This window comes from Dermacentor variabilis, chromosome 4 (assembly GCF_050947875.1).
Source record: "Dermacentor variabilis isolate Ectoservices chromosome 4, ASM5094787v1, whole genome shotgun sequence".
Lineage (NCBI taxonomy): Eukaryota > Metazoa > Arthropoda > Arachnida > Ixodida > Ixodidae > Dermacentor > Dermacentor variabilis.
This window is the reverse complement of record NC_134571.1, coordinates 182,315,016-182,332,369: the sequence shown is the minus strand read 5'-3', so window position 1 is coordinate 182,332,369 and position 17,354 is coordinate 182,315,016. Positions and strand designations below refer to the sequence as shown.

Here is a 17,354-nt window from a genome sequence, read left to right as displayed (position 1 = left end):
TTCTGATGAAACGCTACACGATGCAGTCAGCTGCGAGTAGATGAATGCTTGACGAGATACTAGCTGGGAGGTCATTAATATTAGGGGGGATCGGTTTGGTGAGTGGGTGTTAGCATAGACAAATTGTTGTCGATTGGCGAGAAAATTGCGAACCCAATTGTATACGGGTGAGTTAATGTTTAGTCGAGAAAGCTTTAGTAGTAGCCGTTGATGATGAACTTTGTCCAGTGCTTTTTCAAAGTCTAAGATGAAAGAATCGACGGGTATGCTTAAGCCAAGGCGGAAACTAACATTGTTGTAAAATCAAGCTAACTGGGTACCACATGAGACTCCCACGCGAAAGCTGTGTTCACTAGAATGAAAGAAATTATTGCACTCTAAGAAATCGACAATGTTTGAGTAGATCACATGTTCCATTAATTTAAAACAAATGCTAGTAAGTGAAATAGGACGATAGCTGCTGCACAAAGGTGGAGGACCTTTACAGTCTACCAGTTCCACCCCTGTTGATAGTGACTGCTGGAAAATATGGACTAGTATCACAGAAGTATTCGTTTTTGTGTTTTTAGCATTTTCGCTTTGACACCGCTCATACCATATGGAGATTGAGTTTTAACAAGACGATTAGTTTTGCAATGCCGTTCTGACAAAATGTTATGTCGGGCATCAAGTTATAGTCAAGATAAAGAAAGGGAGGTAAGTTGTCGGCAGGTTCGGCGGTAAACATGGCAGAAAAAAAGTGGTTAAGCTGTTCGGACGCCTCACGATCGGGAATTGGATGGTTTTGTTCTTCACACGATGCTAATGGTTGGGCGTTATTAGGGTTACATGGTATTTCAGAATTTTTGGGGGTTAGTTTGTAACATAGCGGGCAGCGTTTGTCAATAAAAGGAAAGTTTTTCTCTGTTTGCGAGCATTTCGCATTTTTTTCTATGGCATAGTATCTGCTCCACGCGCTACATTGTCCACATACTAATGATTTAAGTTTACGAAATAAGCTTGAATTATTTACTGCACGAATGACTGAGATTTCAAAATTGGTTGAACCATACCACTCTTAAGAGTAAATGCATGGCATACTTCCATCTATGGCAACGCTCATCCTGCATTTGAACGGCCACCATACAGCCTACCCAAGGTGATGTTGTAAGCGCCAGCTGTAAACTATTCACTGGTGCTATTGATGCTTTTGAGCTTATTTCTTATTTACTTTTCCTCGGATAGCTGATTTCTAGAGAATTTTTGTCAGGATTATTCAAGTAAACGTTAGCAGTGCCACTTTAAATGAACTGTCAATACCTTTCAAGTAACTTTTTTTCTATGATACAAATATTTACGCAAATAAGCAATCCTCGAGGCTCTTATATTCAACATATTCTTTACTGGAAATATTTCAGCAAGATACCTGTGTCAATGCACTATGAACGGTTACAAATTCTATTCAAAACTCCTGTGATGGTCGAGGACCATGCTTGGGATACTTAGTCTTGACAGGTCCCTCTATGCCATTCGTCTTGCAATATGCTGAAATGAACTGAGCACGGCAACTAATATAAAGGGCTCACCATCCGTCTGTCTGATTTGATTAGCCTATTTAATATCTGCATTAGTAGTGCCTCTGTGTTCTTTGCATTTGTTCTCTGTGTTAGCATGCTCTCTGCGTTTGAACTGTGTGTAGTGGTGTTTCTGTGTTCATTCATCTTGTAATGCGATGAGTGTAACGCTGTGCATTACAAGATGAATGTACACGAAATAGTCCGATTCCGCTCTCTACCCGTCTGCGTCATATGCCGCGCAGATACGTACATACAGTTACTCTGCAGAGTTAACTGAGCTTGCTGCATTCTGGAACTTAATTCAACTGGGATGGCTTCTTATTTGCCTGCTGGCATTGCTTTTGTAAACTTCAACATCGTCGTCTCGTGCATAGTTATTGTATTAATTATTGGAGTATGAACGTTTAACCAAAATCTACAATGACATCCACCTTCAAACACAATGCATCAAACCTGGCAAATCTCGTTATTGGCATTTGTGCTGCTGGGTATTGAATTAGGCAATTACTGAAAAAAATATTTATTACATGAAAAATAGTTTCGCCACTGTCAGCTATTTGCACTCAAGCAATGAAAGGTGTCGTTTATATGACGCACCTTTCAGGCGCTGTTGAAATAAACCAGTCAGGAATGAACCGCGATACGCATACAAGACTAGCTGAACGCGGATATTCCTAAAATGAGAATAAACATCAGCATATTATTGGCGCAGAAGCGCACATTATACCATAATACGGCCAGCCTGATGCACGTATGAAGTAGTACATTTTTCTTCGAAAACAAAGAAGAAAATAGAAAGGAAGAAAGAATTAAGGACGTAATGCAACAGAGCAGGAACAACATGTACTATCGTGAGCAATATGAGCAGGAACACGCGAGCGCGTGGGAAATAGCCTCGAAAGCGACGTGGGGCGATGCGTTGCGGCCGCTGTAGGAAACAAAGTGGAAAGGGCGCCGCGGTTCCGCCAACTGTCGGCACTCCCGCCTCACTAGCGTTGCTGCGTAACGGCACCGGATTGCATGTCACCGGGCGCTAGCGATGATAAGGCGGTTATGGCATGCAGAGCGTGGACCGCGCTGTCTATAGTTCAGCGCAAAATACCGCTGTTAACCTTTTTTGTTCCTTTTTTCTTTGTCTGAGTGTGCGTATGTGGAGCGGTCAGACCCGACTCTTAGATAGTTGCAAGCATGCGACAGGGAATATTTTCTGGCCGACTTCTTAAAAGGTCTATCGTAAGGCCAGTCGCACCTTTCATGGAAGCGTTCGAATCTTTGATGAACAAGAAAAGAAGTAAAAACGCTACGTCACGGCCGACGCGCATCTTTAATTTCTTTTTCGTGGCAAATGCTTATAAGGGAGACCACGACTGCCCGCGGTTAGAAGTGCGTTTCAGCGTCCTGCGATGTCTCGAGTGCCGTTGAATAAGCGGGAAGAAGTCGTTGAGTTGTGGAAGAAAGCTTACTCGCAGCGAAACATTGCTGCCTTGACGGGCTGCCGGTTGAACACAGTCAACAGGATAGTGCAGGCGTACCGAGATGAAGGACGCATTAAGGATGCGCCGCACGAGAGGCGACCTCGCGCCACGTCGGCGGATCAAGACCTGCAAATTGTTGCTGCAGTCAACGAGAAGCCATTTCTAAATGCGAAGGAGGTGCGCAGTACTCTTGCCCTGGAACATGTAAGCGACAGCACGGTGCGGCGAAGGCTAAGGGAAGCCGCCCTCCGTAGTCGTATCGCTGCTCAGAAGCCCCTTCTCACAGTTGCCAACAAGACTGCTCGCCTAAAGTTCGCTGTCGATCACCGCAGCTGGAAGGTCGAGGATTGGAAATATGTCATCTTCTCTGATGAATCTACGTTCTCAAGCCGCTGGGACCAGCAGAGAAGAGTGTGGCGCATGGAGAATACGCGCTTCTCTCCGCAGAACGTCAAGCAGGTGGCCGCAAGTCGACGCACGTCAGTAAACGTGTGGGCGGCTATTTCGCGGGATGGCCTAAGTCCCACTGTAAGAATCCCTGGGAGATTTACGAGTTCTGCATATTGCACATTGCTGGAGCACGAGATGATCCCCTATGCTCTGAATGGTCCACACCCGGATGGGTATTATCTATTCCAACAGGACTTGTCTCCCGTTCACACAGCAAAGGTCGTGGCACGTCTTTTAGGCGAACTAGGGGTAAGGAGCTTGGAGTGGTGTGCGAAGGGTGCAGACATGAACGTCATAGAACATGTTTGGGCACGTATGAAGGCTAACCTTTCAAGACTCTCCTTGGACTCGACAACCAGTGATGAACTGTGGGAAGCCATAAAGCGCGAGTGGAAACATCTTCAAGATGACAAAGCCTTCATCGAGGCTCTCTACGTGTCTCTGCCAAAAAGAATGGAGGCCGTCATTCAAGCAGGCGGAGCCATGACCCGTTATTAACGCATGAAGCCTGCAAGGAAAGGTCAAGCTGTAACACTGATGTATTGGGATACTTTTTGTGTGGATGAAAATTTTGTTACCATTAAGCAATCGTCTAATAAAACCTTTAAATTCACTGCTGCGTACAACTTTTCTTTGTTCACAATAACCGAGACATAGAAAAACACGCATAACAAAACAACCCTGCTTTTTCCTGCGTGCGAGCGCTATTACAGGCGCCACAGTATCACGCCGGTATCATTGCGATACGTTCCGCAAGTATGATAAAAAGAGAGCTAGAGATATTTTGCGCTCAACTACAGACAGCACGGTCCACGCTCTGCATGACATAACCGCCTTATCATCGCTAGCGCCCGGTGACATGCAATCCGGTGCCATTACGCAGCAACGCTAGTGAGGCGGGAGTGCCGACAGTTGGCGGAACCGCGGCGCCCTTTCCACTTTGTTTCCTACAGCGGCCGCAACGCATCGCCCCACGTCGGTTTCGAGGCTATTTCCCACGCGCTCGCGTGTTCCTGCTCATATTGCTCACGATAGTACGTGCTTGTTTGTTACTAATAGCCGAAACCTGCGGCTTCATTTGAACAGAAACTTCAGATAATAACTACGTGAATTGATGAAATTTTATTAAATCCATGTTTTAATGTCGCTGCTTACCTTTATATTCAGTTCCTCCGCTACTTTGACGACTTTTTGCGCGTGCTTTTGATCGGTGAGAATATGTGTACAGTCGCTGTCTTCGGCCAGGTAACGTAGGTCATCTTCAAAAAGACAGTAGAGAGGTGATCAGGTCAATACTCTTCGCAGATAACATCATAACTTGTCTACACGAATCAGAAAACCATTCCTTAGGACTATATTATATCCCAAAGTATGGAATATACATGGCATTTGAGTTAATTTTGCACTTCAATGCATAAAAAAACGAATTGGTAAACAAAAAATTGCAGAACAACAGTTCATTTTTACGGAACGAATGATGGCGCATATCGCCAAACTAGTATCTTTCTGGAACTTAATTCCAAGTGCACGCGCTTTGAAATATTACCGACTACAATTCGTGAACTCAAATACGTGACGGAAAGCTAATAATAAAAAAAATGTCGCGGAATTTTTTATTAGTATAACATGTGTTCCGATTCCTCGTCCAAGTGATGTCCACCTCTCCTCTCACGGATGCAGCTCATATATGCGCGTGTGTGTGCCTGTGTGCATGTGAATGTGTAAAAGCAGGCTGGCTGCATTGGTGTAGCGCCAAAAATAATAACGTTGGATGGGTATACACCTTTTTTACTTTCCAAAGGTTTTGGGTAGTGGGCCTGCCTTCATCAGAATGGCAAGTAAAAGGTAGTGCGCTGACTTTTAAAACTATTTCTAAAATATTGCTGAAATGCGCTGGAAGATTTGGCAGTGTTATGGCTGCCGATGCCGAGGATACTCATAATACAAGATTCAACCGCGTGCGAAATAATCACAAGCATAACGTGCAACACTAATCGCCATATGAGCATTACGCATATCAAACAAAATTTATATAGGAAGTGCGCACGTACATTTGTGTTGCTTTAAAAAAATTGACAGAAAGCGCATATGGCAAGGCAAGCACAGGTGAACAAATCTATGGGATTGGAAGCAAATACAAAAGTTGTAGCAATGCAGTGCATAAAAAATGAGTAAAGGGTACTTAATGTATAAAATCACACAAACACGGTGTTCGAAGTTCCATGGAAACGCAAACATGTCATTATAAACTTGACATTACCATGACGTTATTGTACTTAGCTTCCCTATCATGCCTGCGAAATATCGAGAGACGCAATGAACTGAGGTTAGGTATCGGTCGGCAGGCTTGCGAGTTTGCCTCTGTTGTGCCCGACACTCGAGCGTTAAATTTTTAGGTGAATCTAGATTCGTGACTTTCCCTTCCTTTCATGGTGCCACCAAAAACTGCATTTAAGCATCGTTGCTCTGATGTTATCAATGGAGTCACCTGACATCTTGACATGCTTTGATGGCAGTAGTTTGGGAACTGTCATGGCGTGAAATTTACGATTGTGATGTCGTTTCAATGTGGCAGTCAATATTTTCGCGGATCTAGAGTAAGCCACGATGAGTTTCACCTCAGATATGATCGGAGTTGTGCGATTGGCCTTGACATTGACCTGATTTAGCCGGTCCCCACGCTTTATGGCCGTATCAAGTATTTGCGGTCAATATATTAAAAAGGGGACGTATTTTGGTTATTGGCCGTTTGACAGGAAGTCATCACGATTGGAGCATAATCTGTTAATTCTGTGCGTCTTGCTATAGGGTATTCGCATCTGACAATGCCGGATGTGACTGCTCTGAAAGCTTAAGAGCGGGTACCTGCAGGTCGGTTTACGGGAAAGCTTTGTGGATAGCCATCTTTTGAAGGCTGTCAGAGTAACGCCAAAAACATTTACAGTTGGTAATGAGTGATGATGAAAAAGGTAACGCAAGGATGGGCTTCATTGTAGTTGACATTCCAACTTCGTAAGCTTGCCTCAGCAGTAGAAGTTTACCCTAGGGCCAACAGATTTTCTCTTGACTAAAACGTATGTTGAATTACTGAATTCGAAATTTTTTAATTCGAGGATGAGCTTCATGAGAATACTAACAATATCAACGTCAATGGGTTTATCGAAATCTCATTCCGGATATGCCTTCATGACAGCGTAAGGGCTTCGCTGTGCGGCATACTTGCGTACAGGGACGTGAATTAAGCTGTCAACAGAAAGCTACCTTCGGGAATATTGGCGTCCAAAATTAGTTTCATTAAATTATTTATATCCCTTGTAAATAATGAAAAGTATCCGGAATCTTGGGCTCTATAACCTAATGCAATTCTGATCTCCAGGCGTAAAATTTACGGAACCACCGATGCGAGCACAGGGCGGTTACCCATAGCGTCGTTTCAAAACCCCAATCAAACGCTCTTCTCATTTATAAGAGCTAACGTTTGTTTACTTTTAAATTTATTAGCACTGATAAGAATGATGAGCTTTCATTATTTCCTTGGCTTACAAGAAGCGACGAGCAATTTTAAGTGGAGGGCGTTCTGATGGGGAGAAGCCAGAGCAGTGAAGACAGATAACTGGATGACGAGAGTGGTGCCGGTGTCAATTGGTCTGCTTCTGCTTAGTTAACTTGCGGTGGCTCGTCGAAAATAATGGCGGTGTGCAACGGTACTCTAAATATGCAGCTAGAACTGGTCTTTGGCTAGGAAGAGCTGGCAGGAAGATCTCAACGGTGCTGGGTGGATCACCGCCCTCAGCAACCGTAAAAATCAGGAGACGAAGAGCTGGCCATTACGAGATGGCCAACGGGGCACCGTGAACAAGCCGGCTGGCTACCACACAGCGAAGGGACTGGCCAAAATTATTTTGTCGCAATTAACGGCAGCTTCTCGCCTTCCAAAGCTCCCCAAGGAACAGATCAATATTATCGTGCGCCTTAAGGGAGGCCTCGACGTAACCAAAGCAGACGTAGTACTGCTAGCTCAACCCTTGATCATGGCGGTGGCCGTGCCTTAGGAGCAAGCAAAGGAGGACGCCATATGCGCAAATAAGGCATAGAATATTTTGATTATTTCTAAGCATACTGAACAAACACATTCTGAACCGCTCCCAACCGGTTCAAATACAGACGAGGGTGCCAAAGGTTTCTGAAAATTTCAAGGTAAACAAGATGGCGATCAAAAATACCAACACCGTCAAAATATGGCAGTGGAACTGCGCTAGGTTCCAGGGGCGCAAGGCCTCATTAGGTCAGCTCATCAGGTTGGTGGCCGACAAGCCACAAGTTATCTTACTGCAGGGGAGGCTCGCCGAGAAGGAGACCACTCTATCGGGCTATCGTACAAGTAGAATAGAAAAGCGAAACAGGGAGAGGCATTGCCGTCTTAGTTAAAAAGAAGGTCTCCTTTGTGGAGCACACTGTTCCAAAATATTGGAGAGGAGTAGGAGCGCAACTGATCGAGATCGTGCCCAGTAGATCCATCAACGCGAATGTCTTAATTGTTAATGTCTACAGTCCACCCGCGCATAAGAGCAGAGACTTTCTTGCACTCTTCCTTTCCGCAATCAGGGCAGCCAGAAACACGCCCGTCTTAATGGCGGGGACTTCAACGCTCCCTACACGGAATGGTAATACGGCTTTAACAGCAAAAGGGGCACAAATTTAGCGGAATATACATTCGATTTTAACCTCACGCTTCTTACGGATCTTAGGTTTCCCACCAGAAGAGGAAATTCGGTCAGTCGAGACACAACACTAGACCTCGCATTCTTCCGAAATATTGGGGGCACGTGAGATAATCTCCAGGAGGACTTGGGTAGTGATCACTAAGTTCTCGAAATTGCGGTGCAAGTCAAACCCAAACCTCCTGTCAAATATGAATCTGTCAATTGGGATCTTTTCCGGAAAGGTCGAGCCGAAACGGGCCCTTTAAGCTAATCCTTCAAAGATCTAATTGCCAATCTTAACTAGGCCGTCAAAAACGCGACCAATAAAATTACCACACATCTTGAAGTCCCCAAAATGGACTCGCTGTTAGCGCATATCCCGGAGGCTAAACACACTCTCGCGGAGAGGTGGAAAACGCAGAAATTAAATCGCCTACTACAAGCAAAACTAACGTCAGTAAACAAAAAAATAGACTGGTATTCAAGGCAGCTGGGCCTTCAACAGTGGGACGAGACGTGCTTACCAAACGGATGGTTGTATGAAAAAAGGTAGGATATCTGCTTAAAGGCCTCCTGAACGACAAACAGTCAAGGAGTGCGTTAAATGTCGCCGTCGATAGGCTCATACGTAAGCAGGTCATCTCGGGCCTCAAGAAAGAATTAATTGTCAACGACCTGACGCAAACCTACCTAGCCGTCAAGGAAGAAGATTCACAAGGCAGAAACGCGAGAGTGGCATACACGGGGCCAGGGAGACCAAAACTATACGAACCTTTCACAGTTTAGAAAATCAGAGACGCACTCTTTAGCCTAAATGGAAGGTCGGCGGCCCCTGGGCCGGACGTGGTCACCAAGAAACTCTTTTGCACCTGCACGCCAAGGCCATCGATATCCTAACGGCAGAGATAAACGACGTGTGGAGCTCGGGACAGGTCCTGTCGGAATGGCGCACTGCCAAGGTGGTGCTCATCCCCAAACCAGGGAAACTTCCGCACATAAATAACCTGCGTCCCATGTCTCTAACATCGTATAGTTGCAAAGTGGCCGAGCACGCATAGCACAATCGAATAGTCGTTCACAAAGATAACCACTAACTATTTAGGCCTAATCTAATAGACTTTAGAAAGAGAGTTTCCATGCAGGACGCAATGCTCCTCCTGAAAAGGTCCGCATTGGACAACGAGACGCGGGACGTCAAAGGAACCATTGCACTCGACCTCGCAAAGGTCTTTGATAACTTGGCCCACGAGCACCATCCTGAACGAAATTTCTTCTCTGAACCTGGGGCGGAAATTCTTTAATATACCGCTTCGGTTCCTGTAAGAAACGAACGCGTTCCTTTGTCTGGGGACGATCTCGGGCAGCCGTTACGAGCTGGGCAACCACGGAGCCCCGCAGTTTTCGGCCCCGGGGGGATCTCTGGCTGATCTAGAGCAAACTCTCCAGGCGGCTATAGAGGTAACCGAATAATTGCTTACATGCACGGGTTGCAAGCTTTCACCGACCAAATCCGAACTCCATCTCTACAGATAGTCCAGGCAGGGCGTTAGGATCCTCGAGCCTCTGAAAATGCGGCCAGTCAGAATTACGACACGAGACGGACACCCCATTCCGTGGTTGAACTCTATCAAAATTTTCGAAGTTTTAATGAATGCTTAGCGCTATAATGCAGAAGTTCTAAACATGCTAGGTGAGCAGGCGAGCAGTATACTAAGACTTGTCACTAGAATCATAAGCAAAAGGCGAAGACTCAAGGAGGACAACCTACTCAGGGTCTTCCAAGCTTTTTTCACAAGTCATATTACTTACACAGCATCGTTTCTCAAATGCAGCAAAATCGAAAAGAACAAACTCGACACGCTCATCAAGTCCAGCGTCACAATAATACTCAGTATTCCACAGTCTACCAGCACGGTAAAACTGCTCGAACTCGGAATTCAGAACACCACACGTGAATTAATCGGAGCACAGCTTATTGCTCAGATCTCCAGGCTTTCATCAACTAAGCCGGGAATTGGGATTCTTGAAGAAGATGGTCCCTATACAGGCACTGCTCAACAGATACTCCCTGTCAAAATTAGCGCGCGAGCGTATAAAGGTAGAGCCCATACCGTGGCGCATCCACCCGATATATAACGAAGGTTGCAGAAGATCACGAGCTAGAACCATTCTTCAAGGAATCGCTCCTTACAGGGCAGACGCATTCTTGGTCGATGCCGCCAAATACGGCAGCGAAGACAGGTTTGCAATCACGGTCGTTGACGTGCGCCTATAACTTACCAGTGTGGCGTTAATGTGCAGTAAATACGTGAACGAGGCGGATGAAACCGTGATAGCCTTGGCTCTTCAAGCTTCAAAAGTCCCGACGACCATTTTCTCCGACTCGTGGACGGCGGTCAGGGCTTTCTCGTCCGCTCTATTTTCTAAACACGCACCGGCATCGTCAACTGATCCTTTCGTAGTGCTACCAGCGAGAAAGCTGCAGGGCCATAGCTTAGCAATTGGTTCGCAGCCCATGTGAACGATATATCTTAAGGAAGCGGGTTGGAACCCTAACGAGCGGGCCAACTCCCTGGCGCGCTAATTTATGAACCGCGCCAGAGATATCGCTCCATCTCACCCACAGGATTGCCCCTTCAAAGATCCTGTTACCACCTATTACGAAATTACGTCGCATTACAGAAAAAGCAGGAGGGAATTCCCTCCCCCAAGCCTGAAACTGAACAGGCCTCAGGCCGCTATTTTCAGAATCTTACTAACAAGATCACACTTCACATCAAGAGCTCTTAGTTGGATAGACACCAACTTGCCACAGCCGTGCTCCAAATGATGTCACGCATGCTGTACCTTTGACCACATGCTCTGGCTGTGCCCGTAAAACGCAGGCTCCGTACTTCCTTACAACTTCAAGTGGGACGCCTTGCTGAAGAGCGCGGAATTCACGCCCCAACTACAGGCCGCCCAGAGGGCCCATGACGTCGCAGAGAGTAACCACCTCCCGGTCCCAACGTGGGCGGAGTCACCAAGTTGATTGGGGTGCCTTGAGATCCCTCCAGTCAAGTTCCTCAGGACGCTTCAATAAAGTTGTTGTTATTGTCAAGAGGTGACAGAGCGATGTCGCATATGTGCTGCAAGGGCTGGTTAATGTAACACTGTCACGCAAAAGGATTTATTACATGGAAATAAATCGATGCTCAGGGCAGCTCCGAGCAGCCCGTGCGAGAATCGTTGTTCTTCAGCCATTTTTTGTTCCTTTCAGAAGAGGGCAGTCTTAGGCTATTTACAACAGATTTCACTTTTGTTCGGCATACTAACACGTCATTAACGCGTACACCTACCTTTGACGCGAAGAGCTTTTGCGGTTTTGTTACGTCGTGTGCAGACAAGCGAAGTAGGCACAGCGCGGAAGCTTTCGACAAATGGCAAGGGCTAATGGCGAAAAAGGCGTAAAATTAGCGCTAATTATTTGCCTTTCGTTCGTGGTAGACATATATATTCAAGGTGCCAACGTCGCATCGCGGCTTTCGCGACCTCGCGTGGCAGACAGGCGAAGTGTCGGTGGCCTGAAAATTTTTTGAACAATCTTGAAGGGCTGATTGCCATATTGAAAGAGAAAAAAAAGTGAGAGAGCGTTATCTTATAGCGCCTGGTACTAACAACACAGTCTACATACGTAGATACATTTTCAATTACAGTGCCTATACCATAAATAACGGGCGCCCCGGTTTATTCACCTAATGCATCTGGGGCAGGATATAAATCGTAGGATTGAAAAGGGAACGTGCACGCCGCGAAAAAAGCGGCAAGAAAAGATGGCAGCACTGTAAATCTGATAAAGCATCTCAATAATATTGCTTCGACGCAGAAGCAAGCACAAACTGAAGTAATACGGCCAACACAGCAGGTACAATTTAGCCTCAAAATGTGGCACCGGCAGCTGCTAGGTCATGACAGCGAACTCCGTCTTCCTCGTTTAATTTGCTAGTCGGCTTCTTCCATGCGAGAATACGCCGCCGGGAATCGGACGCCATTCGTGGGCAAGCCACTGTCATGTAGTGTTTCAAACAAGCACCAGTAATAACATCCGCTTTTGGTTGAACTGACGATGCAGCACAGTCGGCTGCATAAATTTCAATATATTTTACATCGGAAAGTAGTCGTAGGATCCTGTAGGAATCTGAATAACGCCACAAAAATGATTTTGGTAGGCCAAAACGACGAGAAGCTGACGGCAGGAGAACGAGGGAACCAGAAGAAAACTCAAAGTCCCTGTGGCGCCTGCTGCAGTGGGACTTTCGGTAAGCCTCGGAATTGCGAGGTGGATGCGTGCAATCTGACAAGCCTGGGCAGCGAGATATATTGCTTATTGGAGATAAGCGCTAGTCGACTGTAGTGCATTGGAATATACGTTGCCAAGATACAAAACAGGATCACGGCGAAACAGTACGTAAAACGGCGATTAACAAGCTACCTCATGGCGGGTGGTCTATATGTAAAGGTGACATACGGCCGAACGACGTCCTAGTAGCGGTGGTCTACGGCGCCATACAGAGCAGCCATGTCACTCAGTATTCTGTGGAGGCGTTCGGTAAGGCCATTTCCTTGCTGGTGATAAGCAGGGGCCACTAAGCGGGCAGTATAGCCTGGTTGATGAATCTACTCAATGACTTTCGATAAGTAGCAGCATTCGTGATTCATGTGTATCACGCGACGAGCGCCGTAGTGCAACAGAATTCGGCACTTTTACGTGCGAAAACCACGATTTGTTTATGAGTTGCGCCTTAGTGGGGGACTCCGGATTAATTTTCACCAGCAGATTATCTTTCACCGGCGAAAATTCACTGGATATGCGCATTCTTCTTGGTGCGACGAAAGATAGTGCAGAAGGAATACCGTGGCCTAGCAGATTGCCTAGCATAGTGTAGTGGTGGAGGGGGTGGCGTAATCGCCCGCTACGGACACGCATTTGGAGCCGACACTGGACGTTGGAAAAGACCCAAGTAGATAGAGTCCTACACCAAAAAAAAAAAAAGGTTGGGTAGAAATGTTGATGGGATCAAGAAGACTAGTGGGAAGCGTGGAAGGGCGTCAGCAGCGTTGGCCTACGTCTCAAGCGTAAAGATATCGGCGCACAGGACGCTGAAGACGGGGCCAGAAAAAACAGGCAGACTCAGTCATAGTGCGGGTAATGCTGAGGTGCCTAGTGGTAGGCTCATCGTGCAGTCGATAGAGGGTGATAGACTTAATGTGCGCAGCAACGACTAAAAGAAGTGTGGTGTCATCAACATGCAAAGTCCTGTCTGTGACCTTGGGGGATTCGCTCTATATCGAGACATGCAGTGAGCGCCTTGGTGTACACGTTCGGATTTATATACGACAGTGAATGCGTACTCCTGCAATCGCAATGCCCAGCCCAGTTGACCTGGAAGTTCTTTCAGCAACTATAGTCAGAATAGTGCATGGTGATCAGAAATTACACGAAATGAGCGACCAAGCAGGTACGGACGCAATCTGGCGATTACCCAGACTCTTAAAAAGACCCTAATTCGCTTATAAAGTAACTGAGTTTGGGCACGAGAGAAGCCCGTTAGCATAAGCGAGGTCGGCTTCTTAATCACTCAGGATCTGAGCTAGAAGAGTACTGACATCGCATCCACTAGCGTCTGTAAAGACCACCGTGGGTACAGAAATGTGGAATGGGGATGAAATTGGGGAGTCTGAGAGGACTTCAACGAGCGCAATGAAACCGTCTTCTTGCTTTTAACAAAGGTACATTCTTCATCAGAACCTCGGTACGAGGGCAAGGCATGTGAGCAAAATTTAAGCAAAGTGTTCGTAGTACGAGAACAAGCCGATAAAGCTTCGAACAGAGCACGGCATGAGGAAGGTGTGGACAACACCTACATTTACAGCTTTCAGGATGAACCTGCTGAGTGTTGACGATGCGTCCAAGGACAGGGATGTCGTAGTGACCGAAGTTATATTTTGATGCGTTCGACTGAAGGTCGGTGCACGGAAAATAGCAAGCATAGTCACAAGCACTAAAGGTACATTTCAAATGTTGGGGCACAATTGAAGACATCGTCGAGGTACGAAAAGCAAATTGACTGCTTCAAACCTACTAGAAGGGTGTCCATCTTTCCCTCGAACGCGCTGATGGGTTTCAGAGGCCGAAGGGCATAACTCGGAATAGGTAAAGATTTCCTTGTGTAATAACAGCAGTCTTCTCGTGGTTCTTCCCTTAAACAAGAATCGGCCAGTATTACGAATGGAAGTCAGTAAACGAAAAATACAGTGCACCATAAAACAATAAATGCATGTTAGGTGCGAGACAAAGATAGAGGACTTCTTCGGTAACCCTGCTTATATGGTGGTAGTCAACGCAAATCCACCGCGCGCACCAGTTTGATTTACGAGGGTGACTTGCCAGGAACAGAGGTGAGCCTAATGTTCACGAAGTTATCTGGTACTTTTTTCACTTCGCTCACCTCGATTTCCACCTCGGCAACAGAAACACGATACAGAACTCGGTGGGTGGGAGTTACAATACTAGTGGCAATGTATGGGAGGCGGCGCAAAGAGGTAGCCGCCGTAGCTACGGTTTATTTAGGCAGGGCAGCCATGTTGCCGCGGGATCTAGGGAGAGACCGGCACCGCAGCCGCTCATGTCAAACGGGTTAGCGTGTTCGTTTCTCGTGCTGCCTGCACGTGAACCCATCTTGTTCTTCGCTTGCTTTGGAGGCGATAGCGGCACCGCTACAAGGCCCCCATCATATTGCGAAGAGCGATTGAAATAAAGTCCAATGGTTAAGTCCTGGAAAAGTGGGCAGATCGTGTCGTCGTTGGCAGTGCCGGATCCAAGCAATCTAAAGGAGATGTACCAGACAGCACTGGTAACGTAGGCTGTGAGCGAGGCGCAGCTACTGTGATACTGTAGTGGAAAATCGCCCCCTGCCGCAAGCTCTCGCAGATCGCCAGGCGTGACGAAGTCAGAGATCCACAATTCGACCATATTCGACCAATTCGACCAAGACGTAGAAGTGATTCTTAAACTGAAGAAACCAGATGGCAGAGCTGTTCGTCCTGTAATACGGTGGACACTGCATCCGTGGAAGGTGTGAGCACAGAACATGGGAAGGCGCGTTTGCTGCTGCTTCCGGTGGAAGCTCAAAAGCCGATAGCATCAGCGTTGCAGCGGTCGGTGAATGCATCGCGAAGGTTGTGCTTGTGACGTCGCCGTGCCTGCAAGAGTGAAACTGTATAGGTAACCAGTGAGGTGTCCCTGAATGGAGAGCGGATAGCTTGCAAGGAGGGCGAAGGAAAGAGAGCGGCGTACCGTAGAATAGGCCGAAACGCTTATGTTTGGTCCAGTGCCTGCTTTGGAAAGAGTCGTCGTGCAGCAGCCTTCGAGCTGGGGAGGAGGCTCACGAACTCAAAAGGGGTCTTATGGTGGGGCCGGCGCGTGCTGACGATGGGCACCGGTGTACGCAGGCAATGTGGGACGACAACCTGCGGAATCACGCCACGGTTGAAGTAGCGAGAGCAGTTTTGAGTGAGCACTCGCGGTGACGTAGTGAGCAAAGACTTCTGCCCGCTAGTCGTCATAGCATTGGGGCCCCGGAAGGGGCAGCGGGAGCCTGGAACCTTGCTGAGAAGGAAATTAGTGCCCATCTAAATGAACCAGATGCCCGGCAAGTGGATGTAAAGTTTCCAGACGTCCTACAACTGCGGTACCTCTGCCGGACCGCGTGACTCCACGTCACTTGCCTTGGTGGAGTCGTTGCGCTGACGCTGACATGTATGGGCTCTGGTCGTCCGGTTCACCAATTTATGGCTTCATGTTGGCTTCGCAGGGCTCGGTTGTCCGGGTCGTCAATTTGTGGGCGGTGGTGTGAAGAGGTAGCCATCGCATCCTCTTGTATCTGCAAGAACTTACGAGGCGCGCTGCCAAAACGGGCGTTCTTTGAGGATGCGAAATTTCCGCGCAAATCGTACAGAGAAAAATCACGGGAAGGTTTTTGTTTACAATATTCACGCAAAGAATAAGGGAAAGCAAGAAATAACATTTAGCTGTAAAGTCAACACAGATATTCAGCGCGTCAGAACGAACGTATATGCGCCCGGTCCTTTCATCTGCATCTGCAGTTATTCGTTCTTGCTTAATTTCGTGTGTATTCCCGGGAATGATATTGCAACTGTCAATTTCTTAGAAGCCAGAAATGTTGAAACCATGGCTGACTGATCGAAAAAGGCGACACTGTAGGTTCAATGAGGCGTACAATACTCAACTCCCTAGCGTGTAGGCCCTCAGCGTTCCCATCAAAAATGCGGCGTCAGTTACGCCCCCCCCCCTTTCCTCCTTCTCATTAACTCTAGTGTAACCGCTGTCCAAAGCTGCAGAAAGGCTGAAGACACTACTGGGAGAGGTCAAGGTCACCTGCTTTGTGCGAAGCTGAGCGCGGTACTGATATGGCGGTGCGACTGACCATTCTGAATTGCTAACCGGGAGCGCTAGTTTTCGGACGCCAAGATAAAAGCAGGCTCGACAAGCGGTTGATACGCGACTCGGGGCCTCTCGGTAAGCGCTTAATTTTTTTCCTTTTTTTCACACACAAGTGTTAAGTGCCGTTCATCACCATCATCATCAGCTGGTTACGCCCACTGCAGGGCAAAGGCCTCTCCCATACTTCTCCAACTACCCCGGTCATGTACTAATTGTGGCCATGCCGTCCCTGCAAATTTCTTAATCTCATCCGCCCACCTAACTTTCTGCCACCCCCTGCTGCGCTTCCCTTCCCTTGGGATCCAGTCCGTAATCCTTAATGACCATCGGTTATCTTCCCTCCTCATTACATGTCCTGCCCATGCCCATTTATTTTTCTTGATTTCAACTAAGATGTCATTAACTCGCGTTTGTTCCCTCACCCAATCTGCTCTTTTCTTATCCCTTAACGTTACACCTATTATTATTCTTTCCACAGCTCGTTGCGTCGTCCTCAATTTGAGTAGAACCCTTTTCGTAAGCCTTCAGGTTTCTGCCCCGTAGGTAAGTACTGGTAAGACACAGCTGTTATATAGTTTTCTCTTGAGGGATAATGGCAACCTGCTGTTCATGATCTGAGAATGCCTGCCAAACGCACCCCAGCACATTCTTATTCTTCTGAATATTT

General features: G+C 47.0%; 1 protein-coding gene across 5 annotated transcripts in view; it reads right to left on the bottom strand.

Moving 5' to 3' along the window:
* Positions 1–17,354, bottom strand: part of LOC142579985 (luciferin 4-monooxygenase-like) — a 122,877-nt gene that overhangs the window by 82,747 nt on the left and 22,776 nt on the right. For all 5 annotated transcript variants that reach the window (XM_075690687.1, XM_075690692.1, XM_075690690.1 and 2 more), the window contains one exon: positions 4,637–4,740. In XM_075690687.1, the coding sequence (XP_075546802.1) occupies positions 4,637–4,740 (104 nt within the window). The remainder of the gene's footprint in view (positions 1–4,636; positions 4,741–17,354) is intronic.